At 40.4% G+C, this 24,604-nt stretch overlaps 1 protein-coding gene across 2 annotated transcripts; it reads left to right on the forward strand.

The window, feature by feature from the left end:
• Positions 1-240: 240 nt before the first annotated feature.
• On the forward strand, positions 241-24,232 carry ppp3ca (protein phosphatase 3, catalytic subunit, alpha isozyme). 2 transcript variants are annotated; one of them, XM_063894242.1, is made up of 14 exons: positions 241-612; positions 5,424-5,624; positions 8,975-9,099; positions 9,357-9,468; positions 9,885-10,030; positions 10,121-10,260; positions 15,834-15,911; positions 16,032-16,126; positions 18,023-18,148; positions 18,258-18,338; positions 18,884-18,968; positions 19,122-19,219; positions 20,585-20,635; positions 21,478-24,232. In XM_063894242.1, exons 1-14 carry the CDS (start codon positions 558-560, stop codon positions 21,654-21,656), a joined length of 1,572 nt encoding a protein of 523 aa, XP_063750312.1. In that variant the 5' UTR covers positions 241-557; the 3' UTR covers positions 21,657-24,232. The 2 variants fall into 2 exon arrangements, with proteins under 2 accessions (XP_063750312.1, XP_063750313.1); XM_063894243.1 differs by lacking the exon at positions 20,585-20,635.
• Positions 24,233-24,604: the final 372 nt, after the last annotated feature.

Genomic DNA, 24,604 nt, shown 5'->3' on the forward strand with positions numbered 1-24,604 from the left:
CGTTTGCGCGCCTGTAACCCAACGAGCCCGTGTAGTGATCATGAATGTTACACATGTTTGAAACGAGGCCCATCCGCTCTCATTTTCGGGCGTACAGTCATTTGAAGAATACCGAAACATGGCGCACCGTGCGTGCGTGGGGGCAACCCCGTCTCAGCCTCCATCTGATGGCAGCATCAGGCAGTCCCGTGAAACATTTGCGTGGGAGTTCCCTTCACCGCCATGTCGGAATAGTGCACATCTCTCTCTCTCTCTCTTTCTCTTTCTCCTTCTCTTTCTCTCTCGCTCTCTCTCTCCACCCCCCTCTCTCTCCGTGCATCCTCCCCCACATTAACAGCTTAGCACAGCAGCAGCAGCTCCTACAGCATCCAGCATCCAGCATCCATCCCTGCCTGCCTGGGGAGCAGCAGTTCTACCCGGCGCAGCACCGACGCACGGAGGGGGCGCATCATCTAAGTGATGCCACAGCACCAGTCGCATTTCGACAACAAATACCGAGAGTAGACCCTTAAAGGAGGGAGAGAAAACCGCTTCAGCCTCGAAGACAGCAACTGCCCATGAAGATGTCTAACGCTGACATCGTCTTAAACGCCACCGATAGGATGGTGAAATGTAAGTTAGCCTACATTTTGCGTTTGCTGTAGATATTACATAACATCTTCACTGTTTAGGTCCTCGCGTTTTTTTCCCTTGATATTTGGCCTTTATTTTTCATGTCGTGCATTGATGGTGTATGCGGCCATCAAGTTGTGTTCGCGGTGATGGTAGTGGGCTGCTGGGGCTTTGATGTTGATAAACAATCCGGGTTCCTTTGCTGCACAGCCCCCGCGAAGAACGGGAAGCAGCAGCAGTGCAGCGAAAATATAGATTTTTTTTTTTTTATTGTACACATTTATTTGTATTTTAATCTATGCTGTCACGACTCCACTGTAGCCTGGCTTTTGGCTTTGGGTAGGCATGAAAAAACAGCTGAATTGCCGAGCTTGTGTTAGAAGCTGGGGCAGTGATGCAGCAGGATTTCACAGGCTTTGACAGGGCCAGTGGAAGAGGAAGAGTGCATGAAATTGACATTTAATGGGGCTATATTTTACCAGGAGTGAGTCATGTTTTAATTTCATGAGAAGAGGTCCATAAGGAATCCCAAAAGCCGCATCAGTAGATGAAAAGAAGGATGTTTGGTGAGAGTATTACTGAGGATCAATGGAGGATGATGAAGTGCTCACAGTTGTGCCATAACTCATTTTGAGCATGGATCAGCTCACAGTCAGCACTGAGCCAGAATATATTCACATTCAGTATATTATTGTAGTGGCCGAGAAGCTCAGTCGGCATTAACAACTTTGTTCTTTTAGGCCACAGAGTTGTGGAAACACAGGGAAGTCTGCACTTTTAGATACTCATTTGTGACAATGGCTGCAGGCACAATAAATTGTCCTGTATATTTAAGCTTTTACAATTAAAGAAAAGATGAATTTAAGATTTAGTCTAATCGGTTTTGGAGCGTGAAATGAGGAGCTGTATTGTCTTCTAAATGAGGCACCGTCATTTGTCATAATAAGAAGTTGTTCTCAGGTGGCATTAAGTGTTGTTTTGAGCCGGATCTCACAACCAAGAAAGGATTGTGGTTATATCTTTGGCAAAAATAAACTGACATCCAGGCTTCTAAAAATATGTCAAAAAATGGCTTTATATCAGCAAAGCAGCCAAGATTTCTGACTCAGACTTTTCCTTTTGTAACATGGTCATGTAACATTAAAGGGGATTTGTGCAAGGTTCGAGACATGCATTTTTATCTACTCATAGCTATGTAGAATCATTGCTCCATAGCTTCATCCATGTGTTCAAAATCCACATTGATTCGACAGTCCAGAAGTGATAATCGTTTCACCACATATGAATATCACTTGTCACTTCGGTTCGCAGTCCTTTTCTCACAGTAAAGTCAAAACAACTTTGTTGCAATGAACTGAATAATGCATCCTTCTGGTGATTAAAGGAAGCTATCAAGACAATGGTGATTTGATGCGTAGAGACAGACAGTTCTTACAGTTGTAATGTGGGGCGCATGAAGAAAACTACTGAGCTTTGAAGTTATTTTAAAACCACGTCTCAAAATCAAACCTCAATTTCTCCATGCTTTTCTTTCTCTTACATGTTTTTACCCGACACAACATATCTAAAGACATACAATAACTGCTGGTCTGTGCAGTTTGTTTTCTTCAGTACTGTCACCCACCACGCTGTGGGCATACAGAAGCATATTCAGGTCAGTTATTTTAGGGATAAGGCCTAGTATACCTGTGAACTATCTTACTTTATTATAGCACAGTAGAAGGTCCTTGATAATGTCTGTCGCTCTATTCCAAATGAGATGCCGTACATGGATGTGAAACCTATTTCGTATATTCTTTAAAGGTATTACACATACTTTTCTAAATAAATAATTACGCAACAGTGTGAAAATCCATGTACTGAGACATAATATGTGAACAGGCTAAAACATTCACCCCGTAGCAAGGATTTAACCTATAAAGCAAAGCCTGGTTCTAACAACAGTTGAGTTGATATTAAGGTGTATTTATAGTTATGATGGAGCAATAGGTGGGTTTGGCAGAACCATTCGCCCATACACATTTAACATTAGTCAGTATGTACATAGGTCTTCAAACATTACATACAGTAAAGCACATCTCAGCTGTTAGAGCTGTAGGCTGTTGTTGGGGGGGGGGGGGAAAGCAATGCAACATGAAGTTAAAAGCTTGACACTTGGATCTGTGTACTGTATGTTAATTAGAGCTTTTATAAGTGCACACTGTCGAGTTAGTCCAATCAGATGAAGCCATTCAGCATTTCCTGCCTGAACCTAGGGTTGCTCATTAGCAGCATAAACCTACTGTAAGCTTTATTGTTTATTTGATTTAGTTCGAGCTTGCAGCATGGAAATACTATTCTCAGGAAACAGTTTTTCGCATAGAGAGGTTCATACACTTCAATACGATCGGAACATTTGATAGACGTCTACCGCATGAGCATTTCCAACAGCATCTATGTGAAGCTCCAATGCAAATTGCAGTTTTCCGTGGCAGCGCTGGCTGTACTCCAACAGTCAGCTGCTGCTGCTGTTGCCCGGCAACATACCGTATTTCATAGTTCAACTCTGCTCTGGTGCTGAGCAGAAGTCAGCTTTTCATCTCAGTTCATCTTACGATACATCTATATCTGTGGACTTCTGCACATGTGTGTGTCTGTAAAATCCATTTTTTAAGATCATTTGTCGAGTGTTTGATTGTTTTTTTGTTAAATGCTATTGTTGATAAGTCGATTTGATCTTTTACAGCTCCATTCTGCTTTAAAAAAGCAGTGCGTTATGTCCTTTTAAAAGCATGAATGCATTTGGCTCAATTTCTTTTCGTGTTACTGTTAAAAGGGAGCAGGCTTTAAACTGAATTGGTATTGTGTGGCACAAAATTGACCTTTCTGAATTTTATGTTCATGTTCTTTTAAGTCAGTGTTGTTAAACCTTATTGGCTCATTCACTTCCTCTCATTTCCCATAAAAATGTGTCTGTGAATGTAACTCATCACTGCATTTGAGACACATTTGGCAAAGTTGTATCGACATGCTGCTATGCTTCCACACAATCTATTAACCTAACACAAACCTGAGTGATGACTGTGCTGAGTATGGTATTTTGCACTAGCTGGTAAAGTGTCAAAGCACACATCACTATCACAGATACACACTGAACACTGCGAAATGTTTTTAGTCCAATTTAATAGACTAGCTTGGGTCGCCTCATTATCCCAGGAGCAACGACTTTGAGATTGCTCTAGTCAAGCATTCATTATTAAAGAGCATTTTGATCATGTTCGGTTTCAGCTTGAGCTTTGAGACTCTTCCTTTGTCTTCTCTACATTTGGCGCTGCTCAGTGGCCCTGTTTGCTATGCACTGCACAAATCTGGCAAGCATACTCTTACTCCTGAATATATTGCTGCTGGTGACTCGTGTCATGTGTACATATATGCCGGGATGGAGTAGAGTACTAGAATATTTTACAAGAAAATGTGCTCAGTAAAAGTAAAAAGTAGGTCAGAGTAAACATTACTGCGTAGCATTTTCAAAGGGGAAAGGCTGGTTTATGAAGACGATTACATTACATGATAGAACTATTAACTCCAGATCCACCTTCAGCCTACAAACATAAGTGCATTCACATGTAAAAGCAGTTATGCTATGGCTATGTTAGCTCAGCATACGAAGGACTGGAAAGCAGCACCAGAGCAAGCATTTGTTGGAAATTGGAAAATGAACAATCACTCATCCCAAATGGATCAGCTGCCTTTTGTTTTATTCTTTAAAAAGCAATCACAAACCAGTTTTTAGCCCAACAAACAAAACAATACGATTCTAGGCAATGGTTGTTGTAGTCCTCTGAAGAGAGATCAGTGGTTGTACTCATCTGATGGATATTTTTGCAGAACATGTGCACCTTAATGTCCTCCTTAACTAAGTCAAACGTATTTACTTTCACAAAGCACAACCAGTCCACTTAGCCTCTTTGCTCAAATTGTGCTCCTCGCATTGTAAACATACTGAGCTTTCTTCTGTCACGCCTCAGTGAAAGTCAAAGTTGGACAGCTAGAAGATCCACAGTGAACATGAAGACATATTTACATCTAGTATTTCTAGGAAGACCCAGTATTGCACATGGGGTGACTAAGGTAGATGCAACCTTCTAAACAACCAACTTAATTCACCTTTGAGCTGAATCATTTACAGCTCACGGCACATTTTTCTGTGTAATAGGTGATCAGTAGGTTCATATGTTGCACCTGAAAGCTTGCAGTCCCAGTACACAGAGATGAGCAGCAGATCTAAGGGATAACCTTTGCTGCGCTGTCAAGTAATGATCTTTGGTTGGATTTCACACTCTCACAGGCAGTCTGTTTAGCAGGTGACTGGTGCATTTTAATGGCCACAGGCTTCAACAATCCACGGAGAGTGCTGGATGAATAGATTGCTAAGAAGTTAGCTGACTTTTTTATCCAGCACTTGAAAAATACGTACACAAACCACCCATCTGTACTGGGATAACTGTCGGTATCTGACTGGGTGTGAAGGAATTCCAGTGACTGATATATTTGCTGCTGTAATACGTTTTATTTTCAGTAAGGCATCCAATAGTATATCAAATTGGCTTTACTTAAAATGTTTTACAGCAAGCTTTGCACCTCGGACCCACCTCTAAAATATGATTTCTGCATGATAATATATTGTGGTTTAAGCCACTATTCTCTCACGATGTTGCCACAAAAAAAAAGAAAGAAGGAATATTGTGTTTTTGATGGCTTTTACAGTCGCCATAGCAACCGTGATGTCGCCTGTGTTTGAATGTCACCATGTGCCTGTGCTTTGTCCTCAGCTGTCCCCTTCCCCCTGAGCCACCGCCTTACAATGAAGGAAGTGTTTGACTGCGAAGGGAAACCTCGCGTGGATCTCCTGAAGGCCCACCTCACCAAGGAGGGCCGCGTCGAGGAAGCCGTGGCACTTAAAATCATCAGCGAGGGAGCAGCTATCCTGCGTCAGGAGAAAACTATACTGGACATCGAGGCGCCAGTCACAGGTATTTAACCTCTGAGAGATATTAACTGGGTGCCTGTCATGCCTCACATTAAAAGCATTATAACCAGTCGCATGACACGCTTCTTGAATTAGCGGAGGGCAATGTCATTACTCATACCTACAGCTTAGTGTGCAGATGTTTTGACCTGCCTTTATTTTTGTCATTTCTAAGGTTCTTCCAGTAGCCCAAACTTACTCACTATAGCTTATTTTACTGTCAGTCCACATGTAACCTTCCTATAGTTTATAATATTGAGATTTAATGGTGTTGCTATTCAACTCACTGGCCTTTTTGGAAGCTGTAATTTGTGTAGCTGTTTATTTATACGTTTTATTTCAATATTGGTAATTCTGATCCCTTCACCTCTTCTCCCTCCATTTGATGTAAATCAATGAGGAAAAAGTGACATGGACATTTAAGACAGTGTATAATTGGGCAGCAAAAGAGTAGAGGTAGATGAACATGAATTGCTTTGGTGAAAACTATATGGAAAGGTTTATATGACTAAATAACCGAGCTTTAAAAAAGATGACCTCTTTACTAAACTGCTCCATCTCTTGGTAGCTTCTTGGCCCAAACGTAGCGGTGTTAGCATTAGTGAAAGGTTGTTTTTATTATCACATTTCCCTCGATACTGAAGTAGCCTAGTTGAGCGCAGTTCCCAAAGTGCGTATTTTGAAACAAACACAATTTGGACTTCAGTGTATCTGTTGTTTTAAGACGAGGCTTCAATTAAAAGCTAATGTTGCTCCTTCTCTGCTGGATAGGAAAGACGGTAATTAGTTTGCTAGCAAGTTAGCCAGACTGTGGCTCTCTTTTAGCTTGTTGTGAAGTGGTCAAAAAATAGCAGGTAAAGGTGAAATACAATTGGTCCTAAAGTGGACATTAATGCCTGGACTAAATGTCTAACAAATCTATGATGATCTTCTATTAATATGAGAGTGTAGTAGAGAGGATGAGAAGAAAGACCTCAGAGGGAGTAAAAGGCTGGAGACTGACAATGCTTCTGTTTGTAGTAGTACAAAAATAAACAAGGCACCTGACTGCAGCACAAATGAAGAGGAAAAGCAGATTCCAGAAATCTATATGATTGTTGATTCGTCCTGCAGGAAACTGGAACTTTTAGGAAGAATAATCCTTATCTTTTCATACATGTGAAATAGGCCAACAATAATTCAGAAGCACCGAGATCTCTCATTATACGTTTGCTCATCAAAGACTGAATCTCCTTTCGTGGAAGAAGCTTTTAAGTAGAGTGGACTACTGCGGTACTCTTACAGCAGAAAGCATTATTGGGTCTCTCTTTTTAATTTAGCTAGATCAACTACATTCTGGCTCAAATGAATCCTGCTCTACACTCAGGGAACACACCACGGAAACATTAACACACATGAAGATAAAGGGTTAGTCAAAGGACAAATCTAAATTGCTAAAGCCCAAAGCCTCTGTTCAAGAACAAATCTAAAATAGGGATTTAAAGGGGCCCTACTGTGCTCATTTTCAGGCTTTATATTTGTATTTAGTGCCTCTACTGTGACATGTTTACTGCTAAGCTCTTTATTTTTCTCATACTACAGCACCCTCTGTCTGAAACCAGAGCCCAGTTTGCTCTGATTGGTTAGCTAGCCGGCTCTGTTGTAATCGGTCGACCACTTGGAGATGTCCCGCCCCTTTAGTCTATTACGTCTAATGAGTTGAAGCAATAGCAGAAAGAAGCACCAGCGATACGTAGTATGGATGGAGGCGTTTTAGGCGGGGGGAGGGGAGTGTGCGGGAGAGAAAATGATACCCATTCGTTGCACCGATGCCATTTTCTTTAGTTATAGATACAGTTTTGTATTCTCGGACATACAGTATATTCTTGAGATTCTCATAAGTAATTTGCACCTTGGACGTTTGAGGTACATTATACTCTATATAGTTGTTATCATATCAATCAGCTTCTCACAAAACTGATGGATGAAGTGCACGTTGATTTAGAAAGAAGTCTAAAGGCTCCTCATCTTGAGCATCAGGAAAATGGAGGCTTTATGTATTGAGAATGAGATATGGATGATTGTGTATGGGCATTTGTGAGCCTGAGTTGTGTTTGCATGTCTCTGCAGCTGCGTGTGTGTGTAGTGATATATTATGAGGCATTTATGCACTGGTGTTCCACGGGTGTGTGCGTGTATGCGTGTGTGTGTTTGATTGCTTTAGTCACACAAGCAGTCTCCCACTCACGTTGCTCTAAGCTTTGAGTGGGCGAAGGCCACTGTGGAGCTGATAGGGGAGACAGAAAAGAGAGAGGAGATGGAGGATGAGTAGGAGAGAAGGAGACAGAGGAAGATGATAATGAAAAATTGAAGGCAGTGAGGAAATGAGATGTAGGTTTGCACTCTAGAGCCATAGTGTTCACTGCAACAAAAAAAGTATGTATCTCCCCTGGGGGCTTGAGCTTTTTCTACCTCTTTAAGGGGAGAGCTTCTCAATCCTCTGCAGAGGTCTTTCAGCCGTAGAAATATGTCCATGCAATGACGACCTAAGGACAGGGGGAACTTAAGCCATTATATTCCTCTTTAGATGCTTTAATTCTAGAGGTGTAATTGCAGATTTAATATATATTGTTGCTGCAGGAGTATGCAGATGCAGGGAGATTGCTTGAATATGCTCTTCTGCTGCTATGTTGACTGTTAAAGTTCATCTTGTTTCAACTTATAGACGTCTGAGACTCAGCGCTTCATAGAACAACAAACACTATTCTTTATTTGGTAATAACACAGTGTGTTGGGAAAGGGTTGCATTGAAAATCCAGGCTGATAATAAAGTAACAAGCACATAGCTGTAACACATGCTTGAGCAAGCATATAATATGATCGGTTTTACACAGCTATTGTTATTTATGGCGGTGTTTATGGTTACATAACATCTATATTTCAAAGTACATTCCTCTTCATTATTAATACGGCTCACTGTATGTGTACTGCTTTGATATCTGAATAGAGGAAACAATAACAAACACAACGTATCACCTTTGTCAAATATGAATTATAGAGGCATATACTGTATACAGAATATTCAACCTCTTGCTCTTCTGGCAAATGCAGGCATTGCAAATCTTTTTTGGAAGGAAAAACCTCCTTGAGTGTTAGCTTTGTGAAAACACATTTGCAACGGTGTACCATTATGTGTGAGTCGTAGCTACAAGAGGTTAGAAAAGTAGCTTCAAGCTGCAGCGATGCTACTGTAAATGTTCCCTGAAATATTCCAACATAACCGAATGGTACCGCTGATTGTGTGTATTTATTTGTCCCTCACATTCAATTTCTTTTGATTCTGTAACATTTTTCTGTCTTGTGGTTGTCTTCCAGTCTGTGGCGACATCCATGGGCAATTCTTTGATCTTATGAAGCTGTTTGAAGTGGGAGGATCCCCAGCCACAACACGGTACCTGTTCCTCGGGGACTACGTGGACCGTGGCTACTTCAGTATTGAGGTAAAACCAGCAGAATATCATTAAGTATGACATGGGGGATACGAAGCTTCATGTACAGCCCCTGAAAAAGAGACCACTCCAATTTTTTCCAACACAGAGAAAAATTGCCAGTAGTTTATAGAATACAATTTAAAAAATAATTTCACTCAAAAGATTCACCTATAAAAAATAGAACCAGAGAAACTGATAATGCTGAAGTGGTCTCTTAATGTATACTCACTATAATGTCCTAACACAGTTTATGTTTTTCTTTTCAGTGTGTTTTATACCTCTGGTCGCTGAAAATCCTCTATCCAAAGACACTATTTTTACTTCGTGGAAATCATGAATGTAGACATTTGACAGAATATTTCACCTTCAAACAAGAATGTGAGTACCTCTCAGTGTATGTATATATATATATATATATGTATATATTTGTATTGTTTGTATACAGTATTTGTCTCTCCGTGTATTGCTAATGTCATGTGTAGCCTGGAGCACTTCTGGTAGAGGTTGCAAGTGATGCACCTGTCTGTTGGGAACGTCAGGTTAATTCAGCATGACGACTAAAAGATGGGATGGGACTGTCAGTCAACAATTGGAAAACACATTAATGCACATTAATCATTTCCATGTATGTGACAGGAAAAGAAAATCAGTATAGAAAAACAGAGCAGATGTTCTATATTTCTATAATAACCCATTAGAAGTTCTAAAAAAAATTCATCAGCTTTTTTCAAAATCAAAGCTGTCTTTCAAGAACAAACAAAGACACTGTTCTGATTTCCTGTGTCTTCTGTCAGGTAAAATCAAGTACTCAGAGCAGGTGTACGACTCGTGTATGGATGCATTCGACTGCCTTCCCCTGGCTGCACTCATGAACCAACAGTTTCTGTGTGTCCATGGTGGGCTCTCTCCTGAAATACACACCTTAGATGACATTAAAAAGGTAACCACATACCGTCTCAGCACCACCGTGTCTTTTTATTAAAGAAAAGATCTGTTTCTAAAAGCTGCATCTCTGCTTCTTCATGTTAAGTTGGATCGGTTTAAGGAGCCGCCGGCCTTTGGGCCCATGTGTGACCTGCTGTGGTCTGATCCTCTGGAGGATTTTGGCAATGAGAAAACCCAGGAATATTTCAGCCACAACACAGTGAGAGGCTGCTCCTACTTCTACAGGTGAGCTGATCTTCTTCCCTGCAACATCTTCAGACCTCCTGGATTATTTTGCGCACGGCTTTAAAATCCCCCTTTATGCTTCCAATTGTTTGAGTCATTGTGTTTTTGGCATCTTGCATATGTCATGTGTCACTGCTTCCATTAGCTTGACACATATGGCACACACATCCTTCAAAATTAAAAATCCTACCTCACAGGGAAAGCTAAAAATGCAAACCATGTTGGTTGATCAAGGTGATTTCTTCCTCCTTTTCTGACTTGTTTACTTCTCTTTATGGTATGGGGAGGATGGAAATGGGAGTAAGGAATAGCATGCATTCAAAGGTCAACGACCCGAATTACCAATTTGGATGAGATCTCATTTAATCTTGCTTGAGATTTAATTGAGTACAGGAGTAACTCAAAAGCTGCCCAACTGAATCTCTTAATATCAAAATAGATGTTAAGATTGTAAATTATTTATAGATATCAAACATTTATTGCTACCTGAACAAAAGTAAAACACACGCTTAGCATCCCATAATGGGTTTAACAGAAGAATGAGACTGTTATTCTGAAACTGAAGGATTTAATGATGAATTGGTGTCCTTAAAGGCTATCGATAGTGTCTGTGTCTATGTGTAAATGGATCTCATAGCCTTCTCGTTAACAACAGGCTGTTGTTTTTTACAGACAAATAATCAGATGGTTAAAAGCTAGAGTCAAAAATAAAAAACAGGAATGAGATATGATAGGGAGGCACAGGTGGGAACGGTTGTGTTATGCAATGTTTCACCCTCGAAGACGGAGCATGTTAAACCAGGAGGAGTGAGCACTGTTACAAATTAAGTTTGAAGTTGGGAGGTAGGTGGTGGTGAGGAGGGGTGGAGGGATTAGGTGGATGTGACGAGAGTTTTCTTAATGAAGGTTCAGAACGGTACACACTCCCCCTGCGTGGGAGCTGCTAAAATCACAAAAAGTAAAGTCATGGAGATTTATTCCTCCTCCTCCGAAGAGATGAAATGTCTGGACAGCTGAGTGCAGTGTATTCAAGGGATGTGTCGAAGGTGACATCTGCTTCAAATGATATTAGATGAAATAGTTCCTCTGTTCCACGTTCCAAGTGCCCACATTTCTGTTTCACAATGTATTTCCACACAGGCGCCGTCCTGCTTTGACTTTACAAGCACCTTTGGAGAGTATCTAATATAGAAGAGAAAGAGGCAGGTGATGGGTCTCAACTTCGCTTTTCACTGCTGTTAAACGGTCAACCCTCTTTTCACAGTGAGAGAGGCGCTTAGTGAGGATTACTGTGTAGATGTGTGGAGGATGCTGCTATAATAGTCATCCATCTCCCTGTGGCTTTGTTCTGCCTTCTCTCTCAAACGTACCTCTCCATCATTATGACTCTTGCCAACTGCACAGACAACCACATTCTCCGGGGGACTTTGGGGAAGAAAATCTCTATCTGAAGTAGAAAGTTATTTGACTCCATAGAAATGTTTCCCATGAAATCAATACTGAGCAGTTTCCACAAGTAGAAATGCAGTTGCTTACTCCTCAGAGCCATAAGGAATCATTGCAATAGATGTAACCTATTGTAGAAACGCTATGATATTAACATGTTTTTGCTAACAAGAGCAAATGTTTGCTTTGTAGAAGGTTGACTTTGAAGTGTTCCGCTCTTTTGACTGTATTTATAGCCTTTTTAATATTGTCATCTGGAGATAGATAGAATCGGAGTATGAAACCCTCTTTATTTGTCACATACAGTACATGCACACAGCAGAGCACACACAGTGAAATTAGTCCTCTACATTTAACCCATCCTAGTACTAGGAGCAGTGGGCAGCTATTGTGCAGCGCCCGGGGACTACCACATAATGTTATGTATTAAAGGGGCCCTATATGCTCATTTTCAGCTTCATATTTGTATTTTATTCCTCTACTCTGACATGTCTCCATGCTTTAATGTTCAAAAAGCTCTTTATTTTCCTCATACTGCCTGTGCTGCAGCACCTTTTTTCACCCTCTGTCTGAAACCAGAGCCCAGTCTGCTCTGATTGGTTAGCTGGCTGGCTCTGTTGTGATTGGTCAACTGCTTAGAGATGTCCCGCCCCTTGGCCCATCACTTAAGATGTATGTAAGATGCAAGAGCTACGTAACACATTATAGCAAAATGAAAACCGTTAAAAGCATAAACAGGGCTTTTTTGTTTAATACCGTAATTTCTGTACAATTTGTCAGAGCTATATTATCACCAAGCAACAACTAACCAAGTGACTGTATTTAGAAAATGTGATTCAGCTCGGTGATTAGAAATATAGTTAAAAACATGTCTTATATCAAGGGGAATAAATGTGATGACCACCAGCCCGACAGATGGATTTTCTTACGGAAAGTGAAAAAACGTTGCAGTTTCACACTCGCAGCACAACACTTCCTCCAATCTCTCTCTGTCTCCTTCGCTCGTACTCACTTGTCAGATTTCTCGCTCCCTCTCACTCACAGGCTCACCGACACATAATTGTGTGTTTCACAAAGGGGAGAGAAGGATTGTGAGCCGCAGGCAAGCAATGTGTGTGTGTGTACTGTGTTCCCTCGCAATAATCAATAAATACTGTAGCAGTGGGGGGGAGGGGGGGATTGGTACATGGTGTACGTTGGGTTCTTTATGTTCATGTTTTGACGTGCCAGTTCTGTGCACAAGAAGGAGCACAAATGGCTACGCACCTTGACATTAACGCTGTAAGAAATGCATTATAGAGGTGTTTTTCATAGAAACACTTATATAACATTTTACAGTTTCAGGGTGGACTCTCAGCTATAGTGGAAAGAGTTACAGCCTATCCAAGCTATTGTAACACAGCTATTCCTGTCATTTATATATTGGCCACCAAGGGAATGCTAGCCATATGACCTAGATATATGCGGATGGCACAGTTTCGCCAGGTGTTGAGTCTCACAGCAGTCTCCTTGTTTTTCTCCCAGCACAAACCTTCGAGCACTTCAATATTTAAAATACTTACTGAAATTTTGATGGGTCCGTGGATGGCAGTGACTGTAAGAAAGTGCCAGAAGAGAGGATTGTTACTGGGGGAGGATGTACTGTATGCTAATAGCTACGGGTCTGACCGGTGTTGAAGCGATTTGTAGACCCCGGGTTGATGGTGAGGAAAACCATTTGAGTCGATCGTTTATGAAGAAAAAATGTCTTTAAGCTTCTGATAGATATTATATTTGTAGGAATATCAGACAAAACAATCCACCTGAAATGTGACGGACATTTTATCAGCTTGACTTGTCATAGAATATTCACAAAAAGATTAAATGATAACCCAAAAAATGGTCAGCTGCTACACTGTTTTAATGAGGCCCTATTATGCTTTTGGGGTTTTGCCTTTCCTGTAGTGTGTTTTGTGGGTTTTTCGTGCATGTCAATGGTCTGCAAAGGCTAAAATAATTCTCTCCAACACACTCCCCACCCCACCTGCCTGAAACGCCTCCATTGGACTCCTTTATTTACTTCCGTAAAACAAGGACATCACTATCATTGCATTGTAAGTGATAGGCTAAGGGGCGGGACATCTCTAAGCGGTTGACCAATCACAACAGAGTCAGACTGGGCTCTGGTTTCCGACATGGGGGTGAAAAGAGGTGCTGCAGCACAGGCAGTATGAGGAAAATAGAGAGCTTTCTGAACATTAAAGCATGGAGACATGTCCCAGTAGAGGCACATACCACAAATATGAAATCAGAGAATTAGCTGAGGTTACTTGGTGTACAGTATCCCTGTTTTTCAATCTCAGTCTTCAAAAGTGGATTCCACAGTATAGATTGAATGTATATCATTGCAACAGTAATCAGCAGATTGAGACTATATTACATCTTTAAATGTGCAAAAGCTTCCAAACAAGCATATTAAGACAGTAATACATTGAAATGTGTCCCATTGAAATCATTTAGGCAACTGTTGGTGTGTGAACGGCTTTGCAGCAACCACTTCTGGGTGGTTAGCAATCCAGTGTGATTATTTTTATTTTACATTTAGTGCTTTTGGCTAATGTTTTCGCCCAGAGCGTCTGTGAGTGTTGCCTTCATTAGTGCTTTATTCAGCTCTATTTTGACAGGTCGCGGAGCCATTGGTGATCATTGTCTTGTTTATTCAACTTCATTAGCATTATCAAAGTAATTAAAGCACTCATTTCTAAGGAAAGACAGCAAAGCATAGTTAGATTAAACACAAATCAAGCAACATAACTTTGTAGACATAACGCTGTTGGATATAAGGGTGTTTTCTTCTCTTGTCAGATATACTGTGTATCTGAAATACAGCAGCTAGAAGAAACAGCAGGAGAAAAGGGAGTTACAAAGGACTGAGCTCTTGCTGAATTGAGGGATTCAAAATTCTAAAAGAGCTAATCGAACTGTAATCTGGAATCTTTTTTTGTAACCCAGGAGGCACAGTTTGAAGGGACTATACAGTCTCTGAATGACATAACACAACCTTGGAGGTATTACATAACAGAGAGCTGCTGAATGCAAGGCTGCATTCACTCTGCAGCTGGAAGTGTCCCAATTCTGAGTTCATGTTCCTTCTGTGTCTCACAGGTCGGATGCTTTCTGTGAAGCCTTATGTTTTAATATCTAATTTTGGAGACACATTCAGGCTCATACATCTGCTCCATATCTGATCTATGACTTTCCAACTCGCGTGGTTTTTATCATCGTTCTCCATGGCACGGCTTATTGTCCATTTGGCTGGAAAAAACGGATTTGGCATGCATCCAGTGAAGAGATAACATTCCCAGTCCAAAAACGAATCCCAATTCAAAACGAGACTTTATAAAACCAACAAACATGGGGGGAAATGTTCATTTCAAAAAACAATTTAGCTCTTAACACTCAATAATTGCATTGGTATTATTCATACTTCATATAAATTGCATGAATGTTGGACAATTAAATACCAAACAGCAAGTAAGGAAGACATTTCTTTACTTGCAGCAGCCAATATTTAACTGGATTGGCTTTAAGGGCACCCTTTTGGCGGACAAAATGACGGGAGCTGTGATATATTAGCCGCCGCCGCAGCAGCAGGAATATTGGGGAAAACAGTTGTATTCCTCCAAAAAGTTGTCCTGGGGCAACTTAATCAGAGCAAAGGTTAGATATATAGGTAGCACATGTTTTATTCAATGCGTGAGTGGAGCATCGCGCTCAGTTAGCCTGAGCTACCTCCCAGGCTTCCCTTCCTCTCAGGCTCATTTCCTGCCCATTCAGATCTGGAAGGAAGGAAGCTCTGACTCCTGCGTATACTGGGTTAGTTTGTTTTTAACTGCAACAGGTAGCTGTTGCATTGGTTTTTCACACGGTTGCATCATCCTCAGCAAAGCTCCCATTAATGCATTTATGAATGATACTTCATTGTTCATTTTCTGGTGACTGAAACACTGTGTGAAACAAACCTACTTCTGTTGGGTTATACGAATAAATGTTGGTACGTTTTTGTGCTTAATTGAATTGAAGTGTACTCTCTGTTTTTTATTTTTCAGTGACGTTTCTAAACCTATTTTCTTTGTACTCTTTTCCAGTTATCCGGCTGTATGCGAGTTCCTACAGAGCAATAACCTATTATCGATCATTCGAGCACATGAAGCGCAGGATGCAGGGTATGTTCTCCCTACAGCGTTACTCCCTCCCACATTAACACAATAGAAACATCTTTACAAATATAAGAACAAGCTCTGCCTTTTTTTCCTGTCTATACCTCCAACTCCCCCCCCTTGAAGCTACCGGATGTACCGTAAGAGTCAGACCACTGGATTCCCATCCCTCATTACCATCTTCTCAGCACCAAACTACCTGGATGTTTATAACAACAAAGGTCAGAAAACCTCTTTGTTCATTTGATACCCGTCTGTTTCAGGCATTTGTATCATATTTCTGCTGGTTATTTATCCCAGAAAGACATCTGAGTGGTATAAAGCTATGTTAAACAAGCCCAGGTCAAAACACAAGCTGCATTTATAACCACTTTACAAGTTTTACTGCTAATTCCTTCTCCATCACCAACATCTGTCTGCTCTGAGCGCATCAAACGTCACTCTCTCCAAATAGAGCTGAGCCCTACATTACTCTTTAATAAACACATGCATCAAGCTGTGTCCACATCCTGCAACCACAGGACTGAAATGCTACGTTTGAAACATAGATACAGGAATATAAAGTAAGAAACACGTGTGAAGCAACATGTATGTAGGAACTGGAAGAGTGGATTCATATCAGAAGCAAAGATGATTAGTCAAAGTCAAAGGGAACTTTATTGTCGATCACACCATGCAATTAGTACAAGTAATTACACAGATGATTGAAATTGCGTATCCCCGTACTCCAAACGTGCAAGTAAAAATTGACACACAACATATAACATAGTAGTACACACAGATTTACACTTTAATAACCTCAGGGGGAAATTAGGTTTGGTGACAGTCGCACCATATTAGACCAAAGCAAATAAATATTTAGTGAAACACATATTGTCTTGAGCAGTGGTTCTCAACTGGTGGGTCGCAAACCCAAAAGTGATGCTGGGTAATAATAGATCTATTATTTTCTTCTCAGAGTGTACCCGAATGTGTAGTTTACATGTTAGTATTTCAACAAAAATCTCAGGGGTTGGGTTTTTCACATTTGGTGAGTTTCCAGGATTGGCTCCAAATCTGTCTTTTTATTTAATGCAAAACATATGTGCCTTTTTTATTTCGTAAAGTTCAATTCTGATTCTAGAACACGTGATGACCATCATCAGTTTAAACTTTTTTTAAAGTATACTTTAGTTCTGTAAAAGGGATATAATCTGCGTTGGATTACACATATATATATACTGTATATGGTTCAAAACTTTGGGTCGTGATTTAGTGAGGAAAAAGTGGGTCCTGAGGCTTGACCAGTTGAGAGCCACTGGTCTTGAGCATCATAACGATCATATAACTTCATCAAACACTGTCTCACGCACACAGATTTGAGTGTTTATATCGCCGGAGCTCACTGTACTGAATTCCAGCTGATAATTATATTCCTGTTGAGTATTATTGAATTACCATAAAGTAAGCAGGCAGGCATTGAGATGTGAATTTACAATTAACACTAAAACATTTTGTGAAAGAGAGGAGCCACAAGTCCAGCATCCCTGCCACTCCTGCATCGCTGACATTTCACGATAATGTGAACGTGATTTAACGATTTGACAAAATGACTACCATGGGGTCCTCTGTTTCCCATTAAAATGGTTCCAGCAGTACCAACTGGAGAGTACGGGTTAATGTATCTGCATTTAGCTTGTGAGCAGGCAGAAGATTGCATCAAGGGAGCCCCCGTTTGTTTGTGTTCTCAGATCTGTGTCTTGGTTGCTATGGGCTATGGGAGATGGGGAGCGTGGGAGGGACTGTCGGCATCGCTGACTATCTCCATGTGGCTCTATCCCTCTTGATGTAACAGTGTCAGCAGCCCTGGCCTCAGCTAGGCCATCTAGTGGTGGAAGGGCTCATTGTCTACCCTGCTTTTATTCTGACAAACTGTACTGCGTGTTCAAAAACATTTAGCATCACTGAACATGAGCAGATTTAACGAGAGGATGATTGAAGCATTGTTGTGCATTTGGCATGACAGTATGCAACAGGAATACCCCACATTTGATTTCATAACGATGTATCTGAGTATCATAGTCCCAGGCTTTTAACAGGACAGGATGACAAACATTTTGACTCTGCTTTCCCAACAGCTGCTGTACTGAAATATGAAAATAATGTCATGAACATCAGACAGTTCAACTGCTCACCCCATCCATACTGGCTGCCCAACTTCATGGATGTCTTCACCTGGTCTCTGCCATTTGTTGGAGAGAAAGGTAGGTGTTTCTTCAGAAGGGTCTTTGGATATGTCTTCAATACAACACCTCATGCTAATCTAATGTGTGGCTTTTTGACTTAATGACTCTTTTCCACACACTACTCCAGTCACAGAAATGCTGGTGAATGTGCTGAGCATCTGCTCTGATGATGAACTCATGATGAATGAGGAAGACGAGATATTTGATGGTAAAATTGTCTTGTTTTTTTATATTTCACATGAGTAAATTGTTTGATTGAAGGACATCTGACCTGGATTTCAAGTCTTCATTTCTTGTGTCAAATTAGAAAGTCTGGCTTCTTTTGCTTACCAACAGGGATGGTAGAAAACAAGGCGTTCGTTTATTACGGTTTTTTTTATGTGCTTTTATTTTTAAATCGGATTTGTTGAATGCTGTAAATTCACCTATCTTAAACAAGAAACAGGTGTTTGTATTTCATCAGAAATTACAAAGACGTGTGCTGTATTGCATGACAAAACTAAGACAATGTTTTTTACAACAAATAAAAAATCATTTTCCCCCTAAAAGGTTATAATAATAGAATGTATAGAAGGCCTTTTATAGTCACAGCAGTGCAGGAAACGGCACATAATACCCTATTCCACGTATCAAGAAACACATATGTTAAGTAATAGAACCCTACAACAAGTTTCTCAGGATATATTGAGGCTTGTATCGACTATTGTATAAAATAAGACTATGACGACACTATGTTAATGTATTTTTTTGCAGCCAATGCAGCTGCAGCACGCAAGGAGGTGATCAAAAACAAGATCCGTGCCATTGGGAAAATGGCCAAAATGTTCTCAGTTCTCAGGTAGACTTTTGTGTGTTTACATTTTCCTGGTGTTGTATGTTCAGGTGTTTTTGTGTTGTGTTGTCAAAATGGGGGCATGAAGTCGTTTCTCCATTTGATACACGGTTCAGTGGAGTTGTGTGACCTGTTTGCCTGCCTCTGTGTTTCCTGCAGAGAGGAGAGTGAAAATGTGTTGACGCTTAAAGGCCTGACGCCCACTGGCATGCTGCCGAGCGGGGTTCTCTCTGGAGGCAAGCAGACACTGCAGAGTGGTGAGTGCGAGGCTCAGCATAAGCCTCTTCTCTACCCTTTACTCCATCTTTTTCTCATTTCTTCATCACCATCCTCAGCCCGACCATTGGTCTCTCTTTCTCGGTCCTTCACTGATTTAAACACAGAGCAGCCAGCAGCCTCTTAGTGATGCGCTGATCACAGTTAATTATTGATGAAAAACCGAATATCAGACCAACCCTGCTGTTTGATATTTCAGTCAACAGTAATACAGTATACAGAAATACATTAGCAATCCCTTCTTCAAATCTTCAAATAAACATCAAGTAGCAACATAACCCTCCCAGCTTACCTAATGTTACAGCTACTGCTTAATACTTAAAGAGGCCCTATTACGCTTTTGGGGGGTTTCCCTTTCCTGTAGTGTGTTATATTGGTTTTTGTGCATGTAAATGGTCTGCAGAGGCTAAAATCTTAAAGTTATTATAGCGTCATTTCTATTGGCTAGCGCTCCAACACATTGTACGTGATAGGCTAAGGGACGGGACTTCTCCAAGCGGTTGACAAAGCCAAACAGAGTCGGCCAGCTAACCAATCAGAGCAGACTGCGCTCTGGATTCAGACAGAGGGTGATAAGAGATGCTGCAGCACAGGCAGTATGAGAAAAATAAAGAGCTTTTTGAACATTAAAGTATGGAGACATGTCCCAGCAGAGGCACTACATACAATTATGAAATCATTATGAGAATTAGCACAATAAAAAAACATTGAAATCCAATTAAAGTCCCAATTTGTTTTCCCTTAATTGAGTCTATTATTTACTCACTTTTGAGTTGTAGCTTGGTCTTTCAACTGTAACAAAAATACATTGTATTTCTGTAGGTTGCTCAATGTTATATTTTGCTGCAGAAAGCTGTAGACTCCAGTGCTGGTTCACATTGGGATTGACGGTACAAGCAAGCACAAAGAACCGCTGGATTCTGTGTTTGGAGTATTTCTTTATTTTAGGTTAAGCTCTCTCTCACTCAATTATAGTGCTTGGACAAAAAAGCATAGTGGGATCCCTTACTGTTTGAAACTCATTTGTGAATTTGTCCTGTAATATGTGGATCAAAGCCAGAGCAAGTAGATCTGTTCGAGTCTCACCTCAACCTATTATTTCTGTCTCAATATATCTGTCCCACTTTCTCTCCCTCTATGGATCTATCCTTTTCATATTTCATATCGGACCTGAGATTGACACCTATTCTCTCAGTATTAATGCATGGCCTTTCCTCCGAGTTTGGCTGCATTGCCAGTTAACATGTGTCATCTGGCCTAACACGAGCCGCCTTTTTTCGCTGGGGCTGCGTTTTACATTTGCATGGCTTAATCAGGAGTAACCTGCTCCCCTCCTCCCCCCTCAGCCACCATTGAAGCCATTGAAGCCATCGAGACGACTGATGAGGACGGAGAAGGTAAACCTGCGGTCCATCTTCCACCCACATACTGTCAGGGCTTCCTGCTGCGGAGGCCAGCAACACGCCATGCACACAACATCCCACACATTCACAATAACTCCGTCAAGCCACATTTCACAGGACAAGTTCATGACAAATCGAAACACTGCAAGGTCAAGTGCTGCTACGAGATGCATGAGACAAGACTTCATTGTTTTTTGGGTCGGCTTGTAAATGGCCTCCATCTGGTTCTTAAAAAAGTGTTGCATGCACAAGAACAAGAAAGAGAACAGCATCAACATGAAATATGCATCCTGAAGCCTCAGTTCCTCGTGATATGTCTGAGGTAATCATCGCTCACTACTCAAGAAGCTTCGGTATGAGAGAGCTATTTGCAGTACTAACATACTTTATTTTGATCTTTGTATACATTTTTTATATACCATCAGGGGGTTTTTAAACACTGATTGTTGAGAATTGTATTTTTCACAAAGGTAGGTAAATTGTTGATTGTATTTTTATGTGTTTGGAAACTTTTTCTCTGGCTTTTCCCAATCAGAGGAAATCCGACGAAGAGAAGTGAAATTGCGGCAGCTTCTTCTTTGCTATATCAATAATGTTATTTGCAGATATAACTGAATATCATAAACTAGTAGTATGTTACACTGGGTAAAGAGACTGTATTGATTATTGAAATGTTTCCTTGTTCTTTATTGCAATTGATTCGTAATTTATTGGTTATATTGCCAGTGAAATCCCAACAGCATTTGATATACCTTGGGGAAAGTTTACTATTTAGAAATGCTCTGAGACATTACAAGGTGAGGCTGATCCATTTATGTGTCCCCTTTCTTTTTTAGCCATCCGTGGGTTCTCCCCCCAGCACAAGATCGCCAGCTTCGAGGAGGCCAAGGGCTTGGACCGCATCAACGAGCGCATGCCACCTCGCAAGGACGGGGTGAACCATGTGGGTCACTCCATGGGAAAGATGAATATGTCCGAGGCAAACGGCACGGATGACAACAGCAACATCCAGTGATGTGCTGTCTGAGCCTCAGAACAATGCTGCTGTTGCGCTGTGCAGCAAGACATTGCCAAATCGGGAATTCAGGCCTCAGAACATAGAAATAAACCAGGCCTACAGACAGGACATGAAAATCTGCAGCAAAACTATAACGGGCGCAAAAGGTCATTTCTTTCATGACAGTATGTCATCGCACAGTTGGGGGAGGGGGGTTCACAGCAGAGGGCAGGGATAAGGGAGGCCACAAGGCTGCAGCTTGGTTGAAAACGCTCCGGTTGAAAGTTGTTTCTGCCTGTTGTTCCCTTTCTCAGTTCAATTAAAGACTGACTTGTCGGGGGTTGTGTTGTTCTGAGTACTGACAAACGTCTGCTCCTTCATTACAGAGCCTGGCAGAAGACATAATTGCAGTATCCATGCCACACAAATCATGTTACTGTATCATAAAGTGTTTATTATGAATCACTCACAAATTCATGTTTTGCTAGTATTAACACCACTTTGTGAGAAGGAACGATAAAAGAAAGGAATATAAATGTGAAATTCTTTAAAACCTGCAGTGCAAGCTTACCAGTGAAACTAAATTTATTGATTTACCTTGTAGTGAGACACCGTCATCGTGCAGGGGGAAGAAGACTCACAAAAGCCACTGCTCCTCGTGTACACTTCAATCATCTCCAGCACTGCTCCTTTCCTCGCCTCCCGCATTATCAGTCATCTCCTAGCAAGAAGTCACTTGGAGGGGACGAGGGGAAAAGGGAGGGGATGAAAGGAACATATGGAAGATGTAGTGCCACTTGGAAACACCAAGAGTTAACATCTGGAAATGCCCCCAAAAAGGAGCACACTATCCCAATTAAGGATGCAATTTCATCAACGTCCATAGGGGGAATCTCAAAGGGTTATATTTTTATCCAGACCATCCTCAAATAGTTTTCTTCCGCTCCATTAAAGTAGTTCTCCTGAGAGAAAGCATGGCATTTGATGAAGCTATACCTCGCACACCTTCTGGAAAGTATACACTCAAGCATCCTCCACTGAAGGAGCCTTTTTCTCATCTCTGCATTGCTATGACAACAACAGCTGTTTCTGGACCACAGAGAGGAAAGGAGAAGAATTGATTTTGAACTTTGGGGCAAACCCTGCTGTCACACACTACCTGATTATTTCTCACCTGCTTGTTGCTAAAGAGAACGTAAAAGAATATGTGCATTCGAATCAAGTATACGTTAGCGCCCTTTGAGTTATTGCACTTTCTGCTGTGCTGCAAATTCAATGAGATTTCATGCTTAAGAGCTACTATATCAGAGTGAGAAGGAAATTCTACAAATGTGTGAATGCATTTGATTAAAGATCATTTAACAACCCATGTTATTTGGGATAAGCAGTTTTAGATCCATCGGAAAAAATGCATCTTAAGGAAGAATATATCCTGACCTAGATTTAGTTTTTGTTCACTGAAATGTAACTTAGCTTCATTTAAAGTTGTCAGAGGTACTTCCTTCATGACCATTTGGCACAGTGGAGACTTTTGGTTTATAATCTACCCACACCCAACTGTGTTATATCACTCTTATTTAAATGTATTCTTTCTCATTTAACTTAATTGAACTGTGCAGTACAGGGGAGAATAGTTACACCTCCACTTGGAATCTAAATAAAATAGCTTTTCCCATGTCCAAATAACTGATCCAAGAAGAGAAAAAAAGAAACCCAAATTAAAACAGGAAACATTTTGGTTCTTTCAAAATAAAAGAATGGGGAAAATTGTGAATCCCAAAACTCAAGCGTTGCGACATCAATTCCTAGAATTTCCTTTCATCCATTAATATATTTTCTAATTTATATGTCATCTTTCTATTTAATGATAAAGGTATGTGAATTAAGGATGGACAAAAAGTGATTTTTAACACAGCATCTATGGTACGGAACGCATCAATGCATGCAATAAAGTTCCTAATTGTTATGTGAGATTATAATTGTGATAGTTGTGTTTCAAATAGTAAACCTGAATTCTTTTTATTTTTTAATTACATTTGTAGTTTTATTTGTCTTGTTTTATAAATTTTATAAATAGGCTTCCTTTGATTGTTCATTTATTTTCCATTATGTTATTTATTACCACTGCTTTTAATTTTTATATTGATTTATTGTATGCAGAGAAGCACTTCTAAGGTTTGAATCCTTGTGTTTATTTTTATTTTTTTGGTTGTACTGATGTACAGAAAATGTTCAATAGTGTGAATGAATATAATCTCAGTGAAAAGCAACTTTCAGGCTGCCAAAGCATGATAGCATGGTTTTCAAATGTAAATGAATCGGACTCAAAGAAAATCGTGTGTCGCACTTACGTTAAACAGGAAACATTGTACTCTGGTTATATTTACTGCTGATATTATTATTGTTACAATTTAGCTTATGGTTATTTTCATTCCTCTGTTTCTGGTTCTTGTATGGTCTACATGCATATTTCAACAAACAAATATAGTGGATTTTATCTTGCAACATTTTTTATTATCTATGGAACTATGTTTTGGCATTTGACTTCCTAAATGATACACACATTGTAAGCATGCCCTATGGGACAAATCACATTTTTTTACTCTTGAATAAAATATGCATGAACAAAAATGTGTTGCATTGTTTGTAATTTACTGATGTGATGTGAAAACCAACCAGATGGGTACCAAGCAAGAATATTTACACTTTAAGTTGACTTAACATGCAACAGAATGCATCGTGCTTCAGTATCTTACATAAACAGAACTGCCTTTCATATCAATGACCAGTTTTTCAGAGATATCCATTAGCTAAATATGCAGTTCTGTTGGTTAATTAATCATTAAAAAAATATCCATTGCATCTCTGCTGTCATTGCATTGTCCCACGACTATCAATGGCGGGCAATATGCCACTTAGTGTATAAAGCAATACATATAAAACACCAATAGTGATAAACTTAGGTC

Source organism: Eleginops maclovinus, chromosome 11, assembly GCF_036324505.1.
Source record: "Eleginops maclovinus isolate JMC-PN-2008 ecotype Puerto Natales chromosome 11, JC_Emac_rtc_rv5, whole genome shotgun sequence".
Classification (NCBI taxonomy): Eukaryota; Metazoa; Chordata; class Actinopteri; order Perciformes; family Eleginopidae; genus Eleginops; species Eleginops maclovinus.